General features: G+C 43.4%; 1 protein-coding gene across 1 annotated transcript; it reads left to right on the top strand.

Moving 5' to 3' along the window:
• The first annotated feature begins 1099 nt into the window (after positions 1-1099).
• LOC139056041 (transport and Golgi organization 2 homolog) lies at positions 1100-20604 on the top strand. Its single transcript, XM_070533854.1, has 8 exons — positions 1100-1308; positions 1529-1671; positions 2677-2802; positions 6295-6409; positions 6507-6580; positions 11275-11431; positions 16917-17024; positions 20225-20604. The coding sequence occupies exons 2-8, from the start codon at positions 1530-1532 to the stop codon at positions 20352-20354; spliced, it is 852 nt and encodes a 283-aa protein (XP_070389955.1). The 5' UTR covers positions 1100-1308; position 1529; the 3' UTR covers positions 20355-20604.
• Positions 20605-20981: the final 377 nt, after the last annotated feature.

Here is a 20981-nt window from a genome sequence, read left to right as displayed (position 1 = left end):
TTGAAGCCACCGTAATGTTCGACGACAGAACGATTACCACTCATTTTAACTCTTAAATGTTATCCGTGAATGCGTCACGAGCTCAAAAAGTGAATTACGCACACAGCTTCACTGCGTACGTATCTTCAGCACCACCGTTATGCTGCCGCCGTACTACGCGGAAAAGCTAGCTTTACAGTTTGAAAAGAGTTCCGTGACACGATTTTTAAGGCCTGCACTGCAGCACGTTTTAAAGCATTGGGATCGCTTAATTTTTTGCGTGCTTTCTACTGCGCTAGACATCCAACGATATTAAAAACAAGATATGCTCACCTTCCCTTGAAGCAGAATCGATCAGACTGTTGCACATATCGGGTGGAGGACTTACTAGTGATTACTTTTACTATACTTTTACCAGATCATCTTCCTTTCACTACGGCACACAGTAGTAAATCCTAATGTCATCTACGACATTAGGCTGTCTGTAATCAACTAAAGAAAGCTGGATTATCCTATGAATCTTTTTAAACAATTTTTCCAGTCTCTTAAGGAGGCTAGGAAAGGGAAATTTATGCCGTTGATCTAGCATTGCAGCGGCCACCTATGCTCGTTGTTTACATTTCTTGCACCGCTCATCCTCTTCTAGTTTCACTATTCAAACGCAAAGCATTCGCAAATATGTCTTCTTTTGTATATTTGTGAATTTATTCATTTACCGCCAAAACAAGCGCTTTGTGCCTGCCGAAATGGCAAGACAAGCGCTGAACAGATCGCAGAAGCAGACGACAGCGAACAGGTTATGACTAGCGCCACTCTGCTCGTACGTTCTTTCCCTAGCGGCAAAAGGGGCGAACTAGACCAGGCGTGCTGGAGGAGGGAGATCTGTGCAGGTCTGTAGTTCAGTAGGTCGTGCACATCAATTCAGCAAGCCTTTGGCTTGCTTACAAGCGTTAAAATGACAATAAATAAGATAATTAAAACATTAGGCTGACATTATAGTTTATATGGGGCAAATAAAAGTAAAGTGAGCAGTTTCACAGAACTACAGCTTGGCGTTAGTTACAATCTTGATTCCAGCCAGCAATGCGAGTGTCGTTCCTCTAGTCTATCTCCCGTTACTCCCGTCACGTCAGTCGCAGCTGTTCCAAAAAGCTTGCCGGTTTGCCGCAGAAGCGTCCGATGCGTTTCTGTGACGATAACAATACTTTGGCGCGACCTTCGTCGCGCATAACGGTAGTCGCACGCTGTATCGCGTGATAAATGCGGAATTTGCGCTGGTTCTCACGGCCTTTTCATTCTTCCTCGCTGCAGTCTTCTCTCGGCTACCACGTAAGCGGCGGGATGACGTTTGTCGCAATGACAACGAACGCATATTGGCATGTGATCTCGTGCGTTGCGTGACCCTGTCTTTCGGCGTTGAAAAAGCAGCGGTTTTGCCGCTGTTTGCAAATCTCGTGACACTTAGCGGCAGCTAGCGATCGCGAAGCCGTGGCTGCATGACTTGCTGTGCCGCTGTCTGCAATTTGTCATCCCCCTAACGGCGTTTCAGGATGTGCCTGCTGTTCGTCTACACTAATCCCGACCCGGACGATGACGAATTCAGCTTGGTGCTGGTTAACGTCAGGGACGAGTTCTTCCATCGCCCCACGAAGCCAGCGTCTTTCTGGGAGGACGATCCTAATATTGTCGGAGGTACATTAATTGTGAAACATATGTTATTTTACATTACGGCAACATTACTGCATTCGGCGTTTTAACTGCCAGTTAGCCGCTTAAGTGCGACCTATTTAGTCTGATCTACGAGCTATATGCGGGATGCATATGCAAAATTTTACGCGATACTGGTTTCGCATAAGAAGTCGAATGTCAGCCTAGCTTTCGCTTGCAGCCATTCTCACAGTACTTCACTATGTTAGTCATGTACATCCGTAGTACCACATTTGAAGTACAGGCTGCATGCTCAGGCTCAGAATTTTTTTTTTTTTTTGGGGGGGGGGGGGGGGGTCAGCATCTCGTAAACTTTTGACACTGCTTGTATACAGGTGAAATTATTTTGCCGTAGACCTTATCTAAAAGGCAACTGCTCTCAATTGCATTGACGCAGGACAAGCTGAATTACCGGCTATCGTTAATTTAGTGCAAGCACTGTTGCCGAGTAGGTTTCCCTAGACGCAGCCATTCCTGCCATCGCAATCACGCTTATTGGCTAGAGTTCAGCCTTTCCGTCATGGCTCTTATAAGAGATAAATGTAAGCTACTGTAACTTCCAAAGGGAGAAACTTGTGCAGTTGGGGTAGAACTAAAATGGAAGAGATGAGCCTTAGTTCAAGGACCAAGTTTTAAACGAGGTGTTTTCATTGTCAGGGAAACATCTGGTCTTCTACAGGGCGCATCAGCGTGTCTAAGACATGATGTGTATTTGTCAATCCCAGTGCGGAGCCTACGCTTCAAGATGAGCTTGTGAAAAATGCATTTACCTTCCTCTATGTATGGGCAGCATACTGGCCTTTTCCTCTGATGTTCTCTACCTCTTTGCAGGTTGCCATATAGTGTAGTTTTCTTCATCTACTATGCTGTCTTGGAAATTGTTCATTTCTGTCTGACCAATACAAACACATTTTAGTTTCACTGCTTTTCCAAGAATCATGTGTAAAGCATGGAATAGCGTTTTCCTAAACAGTTGTGGTCATCTTTCAGGCCAGGATCAGGAGAAGGGCCGTGAAGGGGGCACGTGGATGGCTGTGTCCAAGAGTGGCCGCATCGCTGCGCTGCTCAACATCCTCCAGCCAGCCCATTGCATGGATCCAACAAAGCGCGGCCGAGGTGAGCCTCCATCTGGGCCACATCCAGTGACTGCCACCCAAGTGCTTATGAGTGAAATCAAGAAAGGGTCATTGGGTGCTGAGGCTTACAGTTCTGGCTTTCACATGGGGGTATCAGCGGAGGTGCAGGCCAAAGCAGTGACTGCTAGGGAACTGCAAGTGCAGGAATGACATAAGTGCCATAATGGAATGTGAGAACAGCAGGGTGATTATTTTCACATTGTGCATTCTGTTTGTGCAATGTAGAGAGTGGAAAGTGGCTTAGAAAAGGGGCAACAGCATAGCAAGTGAGCTGCGTGGCTGCAAGTTGGCTGCCTGAAACACATGATAGTCAAACGTTGGTGTCCAGTATGCTCCTGCCTTTATAAAGGGCCTAAAAAAGAACTGCCTACATATTGCGTGAAGCCTTTATCAGAGATCGTTAGAGAGCACTCTGGCACCATGCCTATTTTTTCTGTGTATACTGTCACAGACAAAGAAATGTGAGCTTGTGGTTAACCGGAATGGTTTATTTCGTATTTTGCCTTTTGCACTTTTTGAGATTTTGGCATTATTTCGGTTGGTATGCGTGGTTTGAGGCTTGCACTATCTTTGACAACAGGATATGTAGTGTTGTCAAATTGGTCTTTTCCAGTTGTTTTTCCTAAGAGGTATGCTGCTCTGTATTTTCCTGTTAGTGCTTTGTTTATCCATGGTAGTAGTTGTAGCTAAATCAATAACCATAAATGATAATTCAGCTTCTTTCCGAATTTTTGATGCAATAAATGTCAATTACTCACTGTCCATATATTCTGAAAGAGAGAGAATAAACATCTTTATGATGTGAATGTAGCTTTAGAGAGGCGTCCTCATTCCAGAATGCCTTGAACTCGGGCCGGTATGTTACGAAACCTTGGTAAATTAACAACTAATTATCCAAGCACCGTGGGTTCTCAAGTAAATTGCTTCTTTCTGAAGTGTGCATGTGAAAACTGAAAATAGTGAACTTATAGCCCTCAGAGAGTAAGTGTAACTAGTCATTGCTATTATAACAAATTTTTATGAGAAATTAGCATCAAGTTGACGTAAGAGGTGAGGTTATATCCTTTGGAGACTAGTGCCAGAAACTCTCATAATATACTGGTGGACCATAAAGTCTCTGTGCCCCTGATAAAAACACTGCAGGAATCAAAGATGCATATCGAACTAGGAAAGATTCACTACTTTAAACCATAAGGGTTAGAGTAATTGCAATGTCACTGGAAGTGCCTAAAGCACACGACACCTGTTTTTCAGTATTTGTTGACATATCAAGTTGTCTTTTCGAAGAAGCCTTATTGACATATATGTTGCCTGCACTGTATTGTTTCGTGCAATCTGTCCATTGTGAAATGTAAATTGCACTGTTAAATTTGGAACAGTTTCTCATTTGTCAGTTACAGTTTCTTTTCTAATTTTGGGCACATCACATCGCAGGTGGCATTGAATTCTTAGCTGCTGTATTGCAGTCTTACATGACAAATTGTTCTCCTCTGATGAGCTGGAAACTGTTCTTTAACTTGCTCACAACAATCTTCACCATATTGAAATGTGCATGTTGTTGAGGGGCTCAAGTCATAAACACAGCATATTACTTCTGCCGTTGTCTGCGTGGCAGTTGTTTGTGTACCTATGGTGAAATCGTCACGCTTGTTGCTGACAAGCACTGGGTACTTTTCAGACAAATAATCTTGCACTGATAGTATCTGTTGAAAAGTGTAGTCCACTTTCTGGGTGAGTCTAGTGCTATACATAATTTATTTAAACATATTTTGCAATGTCTTGCACACTCTTCTAAGTGGTTTCTCAGTGGCCCTCTTACCATTCTGTTTTATGACCTGAAAGCCTTAGAGACTGCATGTGAGGCAGGAATCTGACCTGTGTGCGCTGTTACTGGGGCTTGCTTGTATGGTCTCTTCACTTCCGTGTACTTTACTGATTCAGGGCTGAGCACTTTGGAGCCAACTCAAGTGTCAGCAAACATTGTTCACGCGCTGAAGGAGAATTCTCTTGGCAGCTCTGATAACAAAGAGATAAGGACAGGGCTATACAATGAGCGTTGTTCAGTGCCACTGCTATTTGCAATGCTGAAATCTCTCGTCAAAAGGGAAACTGACTGAAGATATAAGGCTAGCAGGCACAATAACGCAAAGTCAAGAACCACAGCTTCTAATTTGCCCCATGTGTAATCACTGCTTTACTGGCCTTCACAAGGAAAGGCCATACTTTTCAAAAACCTTTTCTATAACTCTAGAACTAAATAAGTCTGATGATATGCACAGGCAATGCACCACTTTACGTTTTACCTTCTTGGCAATTCTCACAAATGACAATGATGATTGTTTCTGGCACCTAACTGTTGTTGCAAACCATCTTTAAGACCCATTATTGTGAATCAGCTGCCTTGCTCTTGCAGAATTATTGTTCCACTAAATAATGCCTTATGTGGCAGCATATACTGACAAGGCAGAGGAGTTTTAGTTCGGAAGGCTCACTTCAACGCTGAGGTTAAATGTTGTGCCACCTGTGGCCAACTTGCAGGACTACTCTTTGCAGCAATACCACTAGTCGCACAGGGTTGTGAGACGACACTACTTACAACGATGGCGCGGGTGGCGGATTAGAGTAATTTCACCAGTTAGCCACAGGTGGCCATGACACAACATTAACTTCAGACGTGACCCATACTAACCAGCCTAGAGGGACAGCATTTGGACTGCAGCACAGCAACACTCAGCGTTATGCTTAGAACAAAGACGTGAAAGGGCGTTCTCCACCTTTGCCCACTGTTCATTGCTCTTTTGTGTCGCAGTTCAATGCAACATAAGCAGTGGAACAGAAAAGGACAAGCATAACATTAAAAGGCAGAAAGATAACTGCATGGGTCAAACACAGCTGCATGTCTTTGAAGTTAAGACTAAGACGAAATAGTAGGGTAGGGCAGGTCATCTAACGCATAGAGCATATGGTTGTCTCGGTAACAGAATGGGTGCTGAGAAATTGGGGATGCTGTGCTGGGCAACAGAGGATTAGCTCGAGTGGCGAGAGTGGTAAGTTTGCAGGCATAGATTTTATTAGCTGATGCAGGGCAGGGGTTATTGGAAATCTCTGTGAGTGGCCTTTGTCTTGTATTTAGACTGATGGTGTGATATGACCCATCATAATTTTCTAACCATTCATCACATTTTTTTTTTCCTCGTGTCCACCTGAAGCACACTGCAGTGTTTGACTGCATTTTTGTTGTTTCTTGATGTTTGGTTTTGTTCTTTGTTAATATTTCTGAAATTAAGTATTTTATTCTTGTGTCCTTCTCTCCCACCAAACATGTCAAATAGAATTTCCATTCTCTTGTATTTTTGTACACTTGGATTATGCCTAGGCATCCCGAAAAGGCTTGTCAACCAGAGGGTACACGTTTGCAAACATTGGTTGAGAAACTAAACTGTCATAACTTTGGTATATAACTTCTTTGCAGGCTTCCTAGTGGTGGATTTCATTAAGTCTGCAGTGGATGGGAACACGTACCTGACCAAACTGATGAAGGAGAAGGACGAGTTCAACGGATTTCTGTTTGTCGCCATTGAGGCCAAGTAAGTTTCGTAGTACTATTCACATTGGCATAGTGTAGATTCTGTGCAGAATGCCTGCCCCAGTGTACTCAACCACATTTTGATCTTTTGGTTGCAGGCCTCTTCAGAAGAAGATTTCCATGACTTACTACAGCAACCTCCAAGAGGGCAAACCGGTGAAAACAGAGCCAGGTGAGGTCTGCATGAATTTGAGAGCTTGTGCCTGCTGCCCTACTAGTGCTGCTGTCTCTTGAAAGACAGCCGAGTTGCCGTTCAATAGTTTTGTTGCATGTGATATATGTATCAGCGTGAAAGCAACAAGATATGTGAAATAAGACCTACGAGCACTAGCAGGCTCATGCATTGTGTTACGTTTCGCCTATGACGCGCGCTGTAGCCGGCGCGGATTCAACGGACGCCGGGGCTTCGTTCCAAGCGGCGGACATTTCGGCCCGTTCGGAGCGGCCGCGACGCATCCCCGCCGAGCGCGTCCCGGCATGTTTCAGTGCCACGTGTCTTCGTGTGTGCGTGTGTGTGTGTGTGCCCACGCTTGTCAAAGCGCGGCAGCTGGGGAGAGGAGCTCCCCCAGTGTGAAGCGAGGAGGTCTGACCGGCGCCGGCCCGGCTGATGCGTCACCTCCTTGTCCCAACGTGTCTATCAGTCCGTCCATCGCCGCTGTCACGTGGTGTCGTCCCGTGACCTTCCTTCTTGCCCGCGACGCCAAGAGTATAAGAGCAGCTGCCCCCGGACGCCAGGAGAGAGGCTCCGATTTCTTCTGTTGAGTAACGTGCTCTCCCGTCTCTCTACTTCGGTCGACCTGACCGCCCGCTCTTTGCGATGCTAGAATAAACACGTTGTTCTGTTAGCAGTCGCCTCATGCTTTGCTGGGACCTTCGGATGCTTCCAGTGTGCCCCAGGCCGCCAGGCCAACGCTACCCTTGGGGCTTGCGACCCATTTGCAACAACGGGCGCCAACGGTCCGGTTGCAACAACGGGTGTCATCACTGAGGATCCACCAGCTGGTGGCATCGCTGAGATTCCAACAGCCGGTGCCATCGGTGCGGATCAAACAATTGCAAGCAGCTGTGTGCCTTCACTTGAGTTTTCGGCCTCAAGAAAGGAAGTGGCTCAAAATCAGACTTTGCTGCTTACTCTGGTCAGAAATTAAGCAGCACCATGCTATTTTGTTTAGTACGCATGATAAAGCTATGGAACGCATTGCATGAACAACTGAGGAGTTGGCAGGAACAGCCTACGTGCGAGACAGCTGTTGGTGGTAAACAAAAATGGTCTTTATGATCTTGAGATCACTCTTATACCTCTGTCACATGACACATGTAATGTCATTCACAGTAAGTGACATTCATACCGAATGTGATTGCAGTCTTGCATTCCCTATCTACACGGGTATACAAAATGGCATTCACAATTGATGGTGATGGTTATTAGCACCTTGCGCGCGCAGGCACTCGTCAATCTACATGTATACTTTCAGATTGCGCTTGCGCAAATCGGTGAGGTGGCCTTCGCTCACTTTCAGCAGCGCACACGTCTCATCGTCGGTCCAGTGCACTTTTCGCTTCTCATTCTCTGCTGACAAAGCTGTGGAGCTGGATTCCGTGGTTGGTGGATAGGCTTTAGTGTAGCTCAATTGTGTAGCTCAACTGTGAAAACAATACGCAGAAATGAAAAAAAAAAAACACAGATGAGCGTTTGTAAACATGGTCGAAAAGAGGTGCTAGTGGCCAGTCGGAGACTGGGAATAAGAATATAGCTGCACAAACTACTTCAGAAATCGCGCTGTGCATCATAAAAATATTAAAACATTCATAACAGCAATTATGACAACCTTTACTCTGATTACGTTTCAGTTTTACTTATCAATTTCGTAATTTTTGCCAAGCCCCTGTCATCAAGATTACTCAAGTCGCGCTTGCATGAGCTCGGGGAACTCATTCAAGGGGTGAATGCCATTATCTGTGAATGTCATTCACTATGCCCGTGTAGAAGCAACAAAAATAGCATTAACACTTAATCTCATTCGCTGTGAATGACATTACTTATGCCATGTGGCGGGGGTATTAATTGAATCCTTTATGCTATGCAGGGTAACTTGTATATGGCATCAGAAGAAGGAGTAGGAAAGGAAGTAGTGTCATCAGTTTAAAAGCCAGCTTCTTACCCTGCTTTATGCATTAATAGCTTACAATGCTGGCTTACAATTAATGTTAAAATGATGAGCACAGTAATACAGTCGAACCCGGTTATATCGAACTCGCAAGAAAACGCCTATCAGTTCAATATAGAGCATAATTCGATATAAGCCTGCTAAATAATTGGAATGTCATTAAAGCACATACCATTTATCAAATCACTTTATTGATGAAAATAGCTTAGTTTCACATAAATTAGTCCTGCATTTTCTTCTGCTTGGACAATTTTGCTGCCTGTGACGCAAGCACTTCCCCACATCGTGAAAAGGAGTCGGAGCAGCTGAGGCCACAACCTTCCGCATCCACGCAGAAGCACCAGACTAGTGCGAGGGCACCAATCACTTCGGAGGATGGGGGCAAAGGACTGTCGTTGCTTTCCTCATTATGCCCACTTTCATTTGTGCTCGGTACGATGTCGGTGATGTAGTCTTCATTTTCGGGCTCCTCCGCGGTTGCGACACCATCTGCACTCACAAACTCGTCCACTGTTGATTCGTCAACAGCTTCCGGAAATTCTGACAGCTCGCTCCAAACTTTGGCAACACCGGCAACGGCTTCGTCGTATTCATCAGAATTTAGTCATCACTGAGCACGCGGAAACCGGCACGTATAAAGAACCACTTGCACACGGCCGCGCGTACGCGTTGGGCGCCACGGGCACCGGGTCGCGAGTTTGGCCGCTTTAGCCCTGATCGTGCCGAGAGTGCTCCTCGGAATCTTGCACACTACAGGGACATCGGACTTCCCATCGTGTTTGACCCGATTAATGATTTCGAGCTTCACGACGAAAGGCTTCATCACAGCAACACTGCGGGAGAAGGCCCATAAGGCACAAACACAATGAACCAGAAAAGCACCAACACAACTCGCAATTTTGCCATCTTGCATGATGAGAGCACAAGAGCCTCTGATTGGCTGTCTGAGCAAGTGCTGCGGGCGAGCCAGAATAATTTTTTGCTGGGGGGTGTCGCGAGCAGCCCGAGGCAGCGCAATCACGGTAGGGAGAGCAGTTGGATGGAGCCGTGCCGCCGGGTTGCCCCGCTACTGCGAGGGAAAGCCAACTTCTGGGGGTACATTACCGCCGCTTGACGTTCGATATATCGGGGGTCGCTATTTTTATTCAATGTAAGCGTGATTTTTGCTATATATACTCATTGTAACTATACCGTGACCAGAAATTGTTCGAGATATAGAATAATTTGATATAAACGGGTTGGATATAGTCGGGTTCGACTGTATATGAGATTGTATATCCCTGTAAAAAGGAACAACAAAACAAGATAGTTATGGTCACTCTAACCTGTACAACCAAGGACACCAAAGCCACTTATGTTATAGGAGTTTTGACACTTGAAGTTGTTGAACAACTACTATGTGCTTCTCATACATAAAAGGGTGATGCTTAGCAAGTACTATAATGGTTAGGATACACTTATGCAAGATAGGATGGTAATTTAATATTAAACCTAGAACTAGGGAACAGCACGAAAGACAGGGACAGAGAAGAGGCACACAACAACCACACAGTGTGTGCCTCTTCTGAATCCTCTTCTTTTACGCTATCCCCTAGTTCAAGGCTACCTGACATGTTCACTTTATTAATATTAAGGCTGGTCTCGAAATGCCTGACCTAGTGTCATGGCACAGAGAAAGAGCCAAGTTTGCTGACATAGTGTAGCATCGAAGTTAGGCATGGTGATATTGCTTATGAAAAACATTGAACAGAGTGCACCTTCTGGCAGCAATCTCGCATGGCAGCTGCAGGGACAGAATGAACCAGTGCTTTGCACCAACCTCCTGGGTGCCAGAACTAAAGCTGGTTTACAAGAATAAGTATTCAAGTAAATGGGTGCTCTGACGCTTGCCTTTATTTTTCTTTTTACCAGGGCTTGGATCTTCACTTAATGCAAAAATATGCCCAGTTGAAAATGCTGTGCCATTACTCCTTTAGAGGGACTTTGCTTTTTTTTTTTTTCTGGCTCACTTATGGGAATCTCCAATTTCTTGTTACGTATTTTAGGAGCTTAAGATTGTGCCCGCTTCTATTGTTCTTAAGACTAATTTGACACCTCATTGAAATGAGGACATTGACCTTAACACAAAAGCGTTTTCTGTGTTCTTTGCACTATAACAACGTCTTCAGTTTTGCAAGTGCATTCCCTTCACAGAATTCCCCGCTAACAGAGAGCACTTGTTTAAGTTTATCTCCTTGAAAAGCTGCAGAGCATCTGTGCCCCATTATTGCTCAGTGCAAGTTGCTTCTCGAGCCTGTGATGACAAGGTTTTGTTCATTTTTTTGTCAGAGTTAACAATTTCATCCAGCTTTCAAAACATGCAACAACGTTTTTAGCTCTACAACGTTTATTTTCATATTAGAAGGACGTTATGTATGTCACTAAGATGGAACATTCCATTTATTTTAAGCACACTGCACTAATTATTTGGTGTTGGTGCTAATTCACTATGTCCTCCTTGAGTAGAGCAGTCATAGCAGCGATGATAATGTTTCTACACTTCTTCATAACTGTGTAATGGATTTTTGCAGAGATAAGTTCAGTATCTAATTAGTACTGTTAGCTAGTTTTCAGTAGGTCTATAAATTAACTATATGTAGAAAACCTGGAATGGCTTTTTCAAGTTCTGACTTGACTTACTTTCTTTCTTTCTTCCCAGGCTTCTATGCGTTTGGCAACAGCGTACCCCCACAGTTTTGGGCCAAGGTCAGATATGGCAAACAGAAGTTTGAGGAGCTCATCAGGCAAAACAACCGGTTCTCTCAAAAGGATAAACTTCTGAAGAAGATATACGATTTCCTGGACGACCCAACGTCGTGAGGCTTGCCATATTTTGTTCCAGTGCAGTTATTCCAATTGTGAACGTTGTAGCTGTTTTTCCTTGTACCATGTTTTGTCACATGATGCTCGCACCTTTTCTCACGGAAAATTGATGTGAAGTTGGGGGTGTGCAATAATTATGTGGCTAAAATTTTTTGCTAAGATGTTCTAAGTGCTGAATATAAAAAAAAGGAAAAATGAAGCGGCTTTGTGTCAGGTTTTGCACACCAGCTACTATAAACTCAAACGAAATATTACTTCGAAAACCCACTTGCTTTTATAATAAAAGCATAGGTTCTACACAAGGAGGAATGGTGAAGGACCTTATTTGCAGGCGCCAAGTAAACGTAGTCACTGAACGAATAAATAAAGTGGCTCGGTCCCAACTTATTCGTAGTTGATGCCAATATTGATATAGAGAAACTCGGCCAACTGCCGCTGCAGTAATTTTCGATGGCGCGATGGTTACGAGAGGAAAGAGGAATTCAAATTTTTGATGGCCAATACGGGGGGTGCGAGTGTTATGTGAGTAAATATGAATTAGCTCGGAGTAATGGTGATGAAGACAGGTAGCTACGTGGCGAGGCCTCAGCCTCGACCTCAGTTGAAAACCTGTCATCATCGTGCAGTAAAATTGCTGTGCATTCTGATATGAGGAATGAAGGAAGCATCATGTGCTGGGAGAAGTACCATCTAAAATTGCCTTTCATTTAGGACACGAGAAGGCCATCTTGCGAGAAGGTCAGCCATACAGAAGTCCTCCAAGTTCTTGGGAAACTGAATAGTGGGGTTAGGGGTGCAGAATAAGGCAGATCATTGCTCATACTTGCTCAGTGGTATTTTTCGCAGGCTATGTACCAGTTCCTCAGACTCATGCATACTCACACTGGCCAACACTCACTTGCATTCATAGTCGCTTCCATTTGCATTTACTGGCACCCACTCAGGCTTGTACTCATGTTCGCTCACACTCACGTACATACATACTCGCATTCACTCAGAATCAGCGTCACTGACCTTTGTTTGTACTCCCATTAACCAGCAGTCGCTCCTGTTCATATTAATGTCGACTCAAACTCGCCAACATGGACTTCCATTCATGCTCCCACCCTTCATCACTCAATAGTGCTGTAACTCACGTCTGTGAAATCGAGTATGTCGGTGTGCTGGTAGCTCAGTATGCTGACCTATGACATTGGGTTCCCAAACTGTTCGACTTGTCAGAGAGCTTGTTATTGTGAACGGGGTTCACCTTAAAGGAAGTGTACAGTATTGCTGTTTTAAACAACTTTGTATGCCCAAATCATAATGTGAAAGGGTACTTTTGACCGCCCACAAGACAAAGAGCACATAAAAGTTACGATAGACTTAAAATAGGGCTTTTTACCACAGCGCCATGAACTATGCATTACAACAGCGCATGCGGGCCACAGCACCCGATGTGGGGCTCGACTGGCACAGTTGAGCTTTAGTAGTGACACTGAATGGACAAACATCATTTAAAAAAAAATCTATGTCAATTGATTCTTTAGCATGCCATATTTCTCATCTTATGAATGAAGATTTCAGAAGTAACGTCGATGCATGCTCTTAAAATGTCTATTTAAGCAAAATTTTAAGTTTTTTCTCCCAAATCAAATGCAGTGCACCCTCGTTAATTCGACCCTTGTTGATTGGGAAAGTGGGATAATTCATAGTCCTCTGGTCCCAGCAGGCATATGCGTTATTCAGTAACATCAAACTCTCGTTAATTCGGACGTATTTGGCTGCACTCCAGTTAATTCAGGCAACCCTTAGAGCACCCGAATTGGTGATGCCAAAAAGCAAACGTGGCGCTAGATTCAAATTGAAACAAAGCGGCTGATTCCACATCACCATGGCCATCAATGGAAATCGTAGGGGAATGACAAGAATGCAGGAATGCTTAGTGCCTATTTGGCCTGTCAAACCTTTATTCTTCTATTTACCAACACGCATGATACCGCATTGACTGTGTGCTTTCAGAGTTGCACACTCTGCCATCCATGATCAGGGTGTCTACCAACCGAGAAAATCGGGAATTCTCAGGGATCTTGGAATAGTCTGGAAATACTCAGGAAAGAACTCGGGGAATTTGTGCTTCTGTCAGGGAAAATTAGCTGTAATTTTATTGAGAGGGAACAAAACTCGCGGTATTGCTGGCTCAAGCAACAGATAGGGATCGTAATGAATCGTCTCGGATGCCATGCCGTCGGCTTGAGGAGTTGCCAGTGTACAGTCAGCGACCGACTTTCCGGACGCCCGATAACTCGGACGGCTTCTTGGCATCACCATATCCTATAGAGTCAATGTTGTTTAAGAATGTCTGAAATTTCGGACGCAAGAACCCTTCGCCGTCCAATTTTCCAGACATTTTGCAGTCCGCAGGCTCTAAACGACATTAATCAAAGGCACCACTGTTGCCATTTTAATTACCTCGCCGCTTCAAACCGGCACTCTCGCACGCAGATCAGCTGGCAGCCGTAGCCACCACTGTGGCAAATGCTAGGCCTAGCTGCTTCAACGTTCGCTATTAAGCTTCTTGCCGTTCGGTGAATATTTTTTATTGAAAGAATTCACCGCTGTCAGCAATGGCATTGACTCCGACTTGTGGTCCTTGCGATGGGATTCGAAGCTCGGAAAGCACAGCTTGTTGCATTATGCCGGTCCCAAAAGTAAGCTTCGCCTCAATACAGCAATATTGTGCGGTGATACATATCCAAAGATATTGCGGTGAAGCATAACTAGCGTGGGAAGGGGCAATTGTCGCGTGACAAAGTATGTATTCATTAATTATACACGATACCGCACGCCGTCTCTTGTCACAGTGTGAGCACCGATATGTGTAATAAGTTACTGGCAGGCCTTTTCGGATGTGCCCGTGGCGATTTGAGCCCTTAAGGGCAATAAAAGACTTGCATTCATTTTTTCGAACTGCCCGATTTTTTGGACGTTCTTGCAGCGCCTAGGGAGTCAGAAAAATTAGACGTTGACTATACAACTGACCAAGAGGATGCTTCAAATGGTCCGTGGGTAAAATGCATGGTGGAAAGAGGACGATAACAGATAGGACCTATGCACTGTGGAATGAACCTGAAAGAAAGCATGCTGCCACTTCTTTCAAGGAGCTTTAGCTCAAAAAACAAAGTGTTCGGTGATGCCGAGATGCAGATGTAGCTCATCCAAACCAAGATAAACTCTTTAATGCAGTGAAATGCAACACTGAGGCATTTTGCGCGGGCTGAGAGTATGTCAGGACAGTTGAGGTTGACACACCAGCTGTTGAGAGAGAAGCTCACTTGTGACGAAGTTCAGGCCTCATACCAATAAGCGTGTTGTCTGTTGATAGAAATAGCTCATATCCCCTTCAGTCACAGCGTCCACATTTGTGGACGCGACCTATTTTTGCCCTTTCTGTGCAGTGGTAGCAAGGAATAAAGCAGACATTAAGTGTAGGGTAAATTGCACATTCTGAGAATCTAAATTACTTCCATTTTACTTCTGAATGATATGTATCGTTACAGAATACAACTTTGGTGAACGCACTATCATGTTCTACGTGATGTTTGGCTAGGGGCCTGTCGGTAGCAACCTTGAAATATATTTTTTCTTTCTTGAATTCGAGCAGGGGATTTAATCATTTTGATGAAGAAACATAGCATGATTGTCTTTACAATATTCAAATATTTAATTACTCTGTAATTATGATGACTCATCATAAAATGCTTTAACAGTCATTCTGCCACCTTGATTTGCTTTCAGTAGAGTCTCAAGCACCATCTATGCTTCGCATATGTACCGACGGTCGATCATAATTTGTGACTGAAAGGAATATTCAAAAATATTTGTGTCCGTATGCATCTTCTTTTTATCCATATTTGAGAACGTTCGGCTAGATTTGCAATGAGCTGTACCATTTTTTCAAATATATTTTATTCGTGGTGCATTTTAGTAACCCTTCTCTTCCGCCTTCTTTTTGAACAAAATAAACGCTGCTCATTACTGTTTAAACTGGATTAACTCTGTTTTTTTTTATCTTTTAGCATGCTTACTAGAAGGTGACAGCATCGGGCGACATGCTGTGAGCCCGTCTTGACATAGAATGAAATTCTGTGTCACTCGGGGAATTTTGCAAAGGCATTCAAGGAAAACCTGGAAAACTCAGCGAATTTTAGTATGTCAACTTGGTAGACACCCTGATGGTAGCACTGATAGCAGTCACATTTTCGTCTGCAGCGATTAAGGTGTTTTGTGTTGACCAGTGCTTGTTTGCTGCAAGCCTTCAAAACTGCATAGTCACCATCCATGAGATGATTGCTTTGATAATGACTGGGGATTCATCCACAGCAGCACTTGTGGCAGACATTCATTTATTTTCATCATGGCAGTGCGCATTGGCTGCATGCCTTGATAACTGCGTAGGCACCATCTGCGATCATGTCAATAGCGACAATGGTTGTGGCAAACCGTAGTTTCCTTTAACTTACTACTTGTTGGCTGCGGGCCTGCAGAACTGTGTAGTCACCATCCATGATTGCGACGATATGACCATGGTTTCGTCTGTGGTGGTTGCAGCGAGCAATGGTTTTACTTTGAAATGCAATGCCTGCGCAAATGTCACAAATACAGGGAAGCTGTCCGGTATGAAAAGCGATTCCACCCCCCAGCTAAATCGCGTTGGATGAACGATATGTTGTTGACCAGCTCACTGGCAAAAAAATAAGCACGGTGAAAAGCATGCGCCAGATAAAAGTGTGGGTCTTGCACCGCACTGCAAATGAAGTTGCGAGGCCTTTGCCGTTGCGAGCCCTAAGCAGTTACGTGATGACAAGAACTGCGGCTTCCGCACTTCTCTTGTGCTGAATGAAAGCCAGATTTGTTAAATTTAAATTAAATTATGGGGTTTTTATGTGTCAAAACCACTTCCTGATTGTGAGGCAGGCTGTAGTGGGGGACTGAAAATTTGGTCCACCTGGGGTTCTTTAGCGGGCACCCAAATCTAAGTATACGGGTGTTTTGGCATTTTGCCCCCAGCGAAATGCGAACATCATGGCCGGGATTCGATCCCGCGACGTCGTGCTTAGCAGCCCAACACCATAGCCACTAAGCAACCACGGTGGGTTACCAGATTTGTTGTTTCATTCAGTAAATAAGTGGGTTCATGCAGTAAGCATTTGTTTATTGTTCTCTTAATACCCTTGATAATTCAACATTTGCTTAATTCAGTCAGTTTTCTTACGATCCCGGCAAATCCATATTAATGAGGTTTTACTCATTAGATTGTGTCAGAATAGGAGTATCTATGCAGTCTGTGGGAAATGTGAAACTAAAATATTGCAGCAGAGTGCAAATGAATGAGGAGCAGAAGGCAGGCGATATTGGGGCTAGGATTCAGCCATTGAGGTTGTGTCACTTCTTGAGATTTCATGTTACAGTTCATTGATGTGCAGTTTTCATTTGTAGCTACCCAGTGGATGACGCCATGAGAAAGCAGTCACAAGAGCCTGAGTCAAACTTGAGGCTGATGAACCAGATGAAGTACATCTTGCCCGACTACAATTATGGCACAAGGTACTACCTCTCTGTTAACAAAGTAGTCTGTCATCATCACTGCCAACGTCGCGATTTTTCTTGCAAGGATACTGTCTAGACAGCATAAAAAATTCACTAGAATCGGCTAAACATTCTTGTGAATCTGCTGAAAGTGAGCTAAAGAAAGTTCATGCAAATTTCACTCCGTACAAAAAATTATGCATGCATTACATGTACATTGCACACGTAAGGCGAAGATGTGGGATTGTTCCCCACCTGCTGCAAGTTGTCTTTTCGTCCAGTTTCAATTCCATTAATTGTCCTTGGTGGCTTCTTACTATTATATATATATATATAGAATGTAATTTGCATGAAGTTTCTTTAGCTCACTTTCAGCAGATTCGTGAGAATCTTTAGCCAAATCTAGTGAATTTTTTATGCTGTCTAGACAACATCCTTGCTATAAAAATTGCGGCTATATATATATGGAGTAGTTATTCCTTAAGAGGAAGCTTTAGCTCGGGCCCAACTCCGACGTGGCCTATTCGAATACATGTAAAAATGCAAAAACATTTTTCTGAGGTAACCCGTGGACCGATTTTAATGAAATTTGTTGCATTTGAGATCGAAAGTTAAATTATAAGGACTGTTAGAAGCGGAATTTTGATTTAGGGCTTGAATTTTGTTAAAAAGATTTTCAAAAATTGAGAAGTTTGAAAAAAATAGAAGCATGAAGTTTACAAACTAATAGCTCTGCATCAAGAACAGATATCACGGTTCTGTAAATGGCATCCATTAGATCATTCAAAGGGGACAAATTTCACATGTCATTTTACATCTTACGTGAGTTTGTTACGTTGTTTACGAGGGTTCTGCAAAAGTTGTAATTACATATTAATAAATTTTTTGAGATTCATGTGTAAGATGTCAAATTTGTCCGCTTTAGATGTGCTATTAGGTACAATTCACAGAATTGCGATATCATCTTTTCTTGCTGAGTTACGAAGTTGTAAACTTGATAGTTTCGTTTTCTGAAAATTTGCGATTTTTGCCAATTTTTAATAAAAAATTGACGACCTAAATCGAAAATTCGAAACCAACAGTCACTAGATTTTAAGTTTTTCTTTTAAATGCAACAAACCCCGTCAAGTTTAGTGCAGTGGTTGCCGAGAAAAACGAAATCTCCTTTTATATGTATTTACATAGGAGCACCCGAGCTAAAGCTTCCTTTTAAGAAGTCTTGCAGATCAACAGCAATTGCGCTGTGAAAGGCACAAAGTGAGATTCCTATGATCACTCTACTTCATTGCCTGCTAAGTACGAAATGCACAGTAGTAAACATCGCATTAGAGCTGTGTAGCGACGATGTTTCGCCAACTTTGGTATAACTTAGTCTCCATGAGTAGAGCTGAATTGAAATTTGCCATGTATTAGAGCCCCAAGCGGTTCGTAGTGTCTAACGAATTGTAAATTTGTCATAGTTGATTGAATGCTGTGGTTCTTGTGTTTTCTGATACATGCTATAGGAATGCAATAGGACGCCTTACACAGCTTGTGCGAATACTATGTACTCAAGTTCGCATCGTCTGAACGATGCTGCACAGTGTCATGGATAATTTTAGGCTGAAAACTGAAACTCTGGCATAGAAGTTTTTTGACCAGAAAGAAAAACTATTAAAAAAATTATTATTAAATTGTGGGGTTTTACGTGCCAAAACCACTTTCTGATTATGAGGCACGCCATAGTGGGGGACTCCGGAAATTTTGACCACCTGGGGTTCTTTAACGTGCACCTAAATCTAAGTACACGGGTGTTTTCGCATTTCGCCTCCATCGAAATTCGGCTGCCGTGGCCAGGATTTGATCCCGGGACCGCGTGCTCAGCAGCTCAACACCATAGCCACTGAGCAACCACGGCGGGTAGAAAGAAAAACTATCAAGAAACTATGATATTAGCATAAAAAGGCACACCAGTTTATTGTGACATTGTAATAAGTATTGAGTCTGTAGGCTTGCAGAACTTTGGTGACTATAGTTAACTTTGCTGTTAGATCGGCTGCAATTTTTTCATAAAAGTGATTTAGTTTTCAAAATGTATCTTAAGGATGATCCGAAATGTAGCAGATGTAAAAATTTAATAAAGTTACATTATGTAGTGTTGTTAGGTGCTTTTTTCACGGACATGCACAGAGGAATGGCAATTTTTATGTAACGAAAATATCTTATGACCCAAGTAGTTCCCTTTGTCACCAAGAGATGCTGCTGTTGTGGCCCAACATTTGCTATCACATCATATAGATGTCCACTCATTTCTAAGGGTAGAGCCACATATCATCATTAACAGAGACACAACTGAAGCGCCAGCTGCCGGTGACAAATTTACCATATTTTCCCGCATATAACCTGCACCATGTGCCGCGCTGCCATGAAGCCACAGCTAAAGGCAAAGTTCTCCGGTATTCAGTTTCGTTAGCTCCTAAGGAACCCCACTTTCTCCTTGCCCCTGCGTGTTTAAGCACTCTTCTCCCCTCTGTCATCGTCTGCCATTCTCCTCCGCATTATGGGTCACCATTTTGCATTTAGTACTCAGGAAATAATGCACACTGCACTGGCAAACTCATACGTCACCCACTCCCATGGCGCTCCCTCAATCTGCGTGAAGCGCTTCCCGATACGGCGGTAAGCCAAGTCACTGTTCAGATTTTCGGCTCGGTTGTGTTTGCTTCATCGCCATCGCCGACGCTAGGGCTTCTCCATCCACGCTGTTATCCGCTGTCGTGCGAGGGCTAGTTGCTGAGTGATCCGATTCACGTCACATATCATGCGACTGATTCGTCCGCAGAAATGTCTGGCGCGTGAATCCAGCTTTTTCAGCATCGCTGAAGAATGGGGGGGACAGAGCCGCTGGTTGAAGATACGACGTAAGTCGTGCATCCATGAATGGAGACTGCTTTTGCACAGATTTGAGCAGTGTTGTATGCAGTTACTTTCGTGGATTATACATGGGGATAGTTCTTTTCTTCTTACCGGGCTGTTGTAATTTGGGGTGCTGGTTATGCACGATGGCGGGTTATGCGCGCCAAAATAGGGTATTCACTTTTTCTGACATTTTTATTACTCTTAGCTTTTTCTGCTAGTTATGGATTACCTTTTATGGGTACTTCAATGATAACAATGTGTGAAAAGTGTGAACAAATGCATAGTTCATGTATGTTCATTTCACTTCTTGTTTCTTTCAGGACACATAGTGTTCTTTTTGTGAACGGTGCGGGCAAGGCAGAGTTTATTGAGAAGACTATGAAGGAGCCTATTGACATCCGGTCTAAAGTAGAGTGGGAGACAAGGACCTTCACCTTTGACATTGCATAATTTATGGATATTTCTTAGACACAAAATTAGGTCACCATTTTTTCACTTGGATGTGTTCCAGTGTACGTAGTTATACTTACTGTGTTTTACTTTTTTAGGTGGAATCGCACACCTTTTTTTAGATATTGCTGAATACTCTGGGAGGATATAATATATGTGATGTATTGTATGTGAAGCCAAGAGCCTGTGTTTATGAAGATCTTTGCTGTTATGCTGGCAATTAAAGATTTTATAAATGCGTGTTGTTGAACTGGAAATGGTCATGCCTTTATTTTAATTTTTTATGCAAGCTGTTAATTTTTTATTTAACTACCAAAATTATAAATTGGAGCAATATAAATCTTGGTGACTTGGTTGTTACCATTTGAGTGTACAGATCGGCAGTCTCTAGACAATTAATAATTTGCACAGTTATGTGGGTAATTAATATAGTTCCACTAACTTTTTATTTATTGCGCATAGCTGGTTAATATAAATTAGTAATGTGGAGCCTGTCCTTGAAACTGTCAAGCTGAGTAAAACATTTTTCATTAAACAAGCTCCTGTTGGAGGTGCATGAACAAATATTCCTCCCCGAGAGGTGGCGCCAAAGGCACTCAGTTTTCCTATATGCCTCTCACTTAAGGA

The sequence above is a fragment of the Dermacentor albipictus genome, chromosome 2, assembly GCF_038994185.2.
Source record: "Dermacentor albipictus isolate Rhodes 1998 colony chromosome 2, USDA_Dalb.pri_finalv2, whole genome shotgun sequence".
In the NCBI taxonomy this organism is placed as follows: domain Eukaryota; kingdom Metazoa; phylum Arthropoda; class Arachnida; order Ixodida; family Ixodidae; genus Dermacentor; species Dermacentor albipictus.
The sequence above is the reverse complement of the archived record's forward strand: the minus strand, read 5'-3'. Positions and strand labels throughout refer to the sequence as shown.

Excerpts from the sequence above, each read along its gene's own strand:
- LOC139056041 (XM_070533854.1), top strand. The coding sequence starts at position 1,530 with ATGTGCCTGCTGTTCGTCTACACTAATCCCGACCCGGACGATGACGAA. Across the intron at positions 1,672-2,676 it reads CGATCCTAATATTGTCGGAG|GCCAGGATCAGGAGAAGGGC; the intron begins GTACATTAATTG and ends GTCATCTTTCAG. Across the intron at positions 17,025-20,224 it reads GACTACAATTATGGCACAAG|GACACATAGTGTTCTTTTTG; the intron begins GTACTACCTCTC and ends TGTTTCTTTCAG.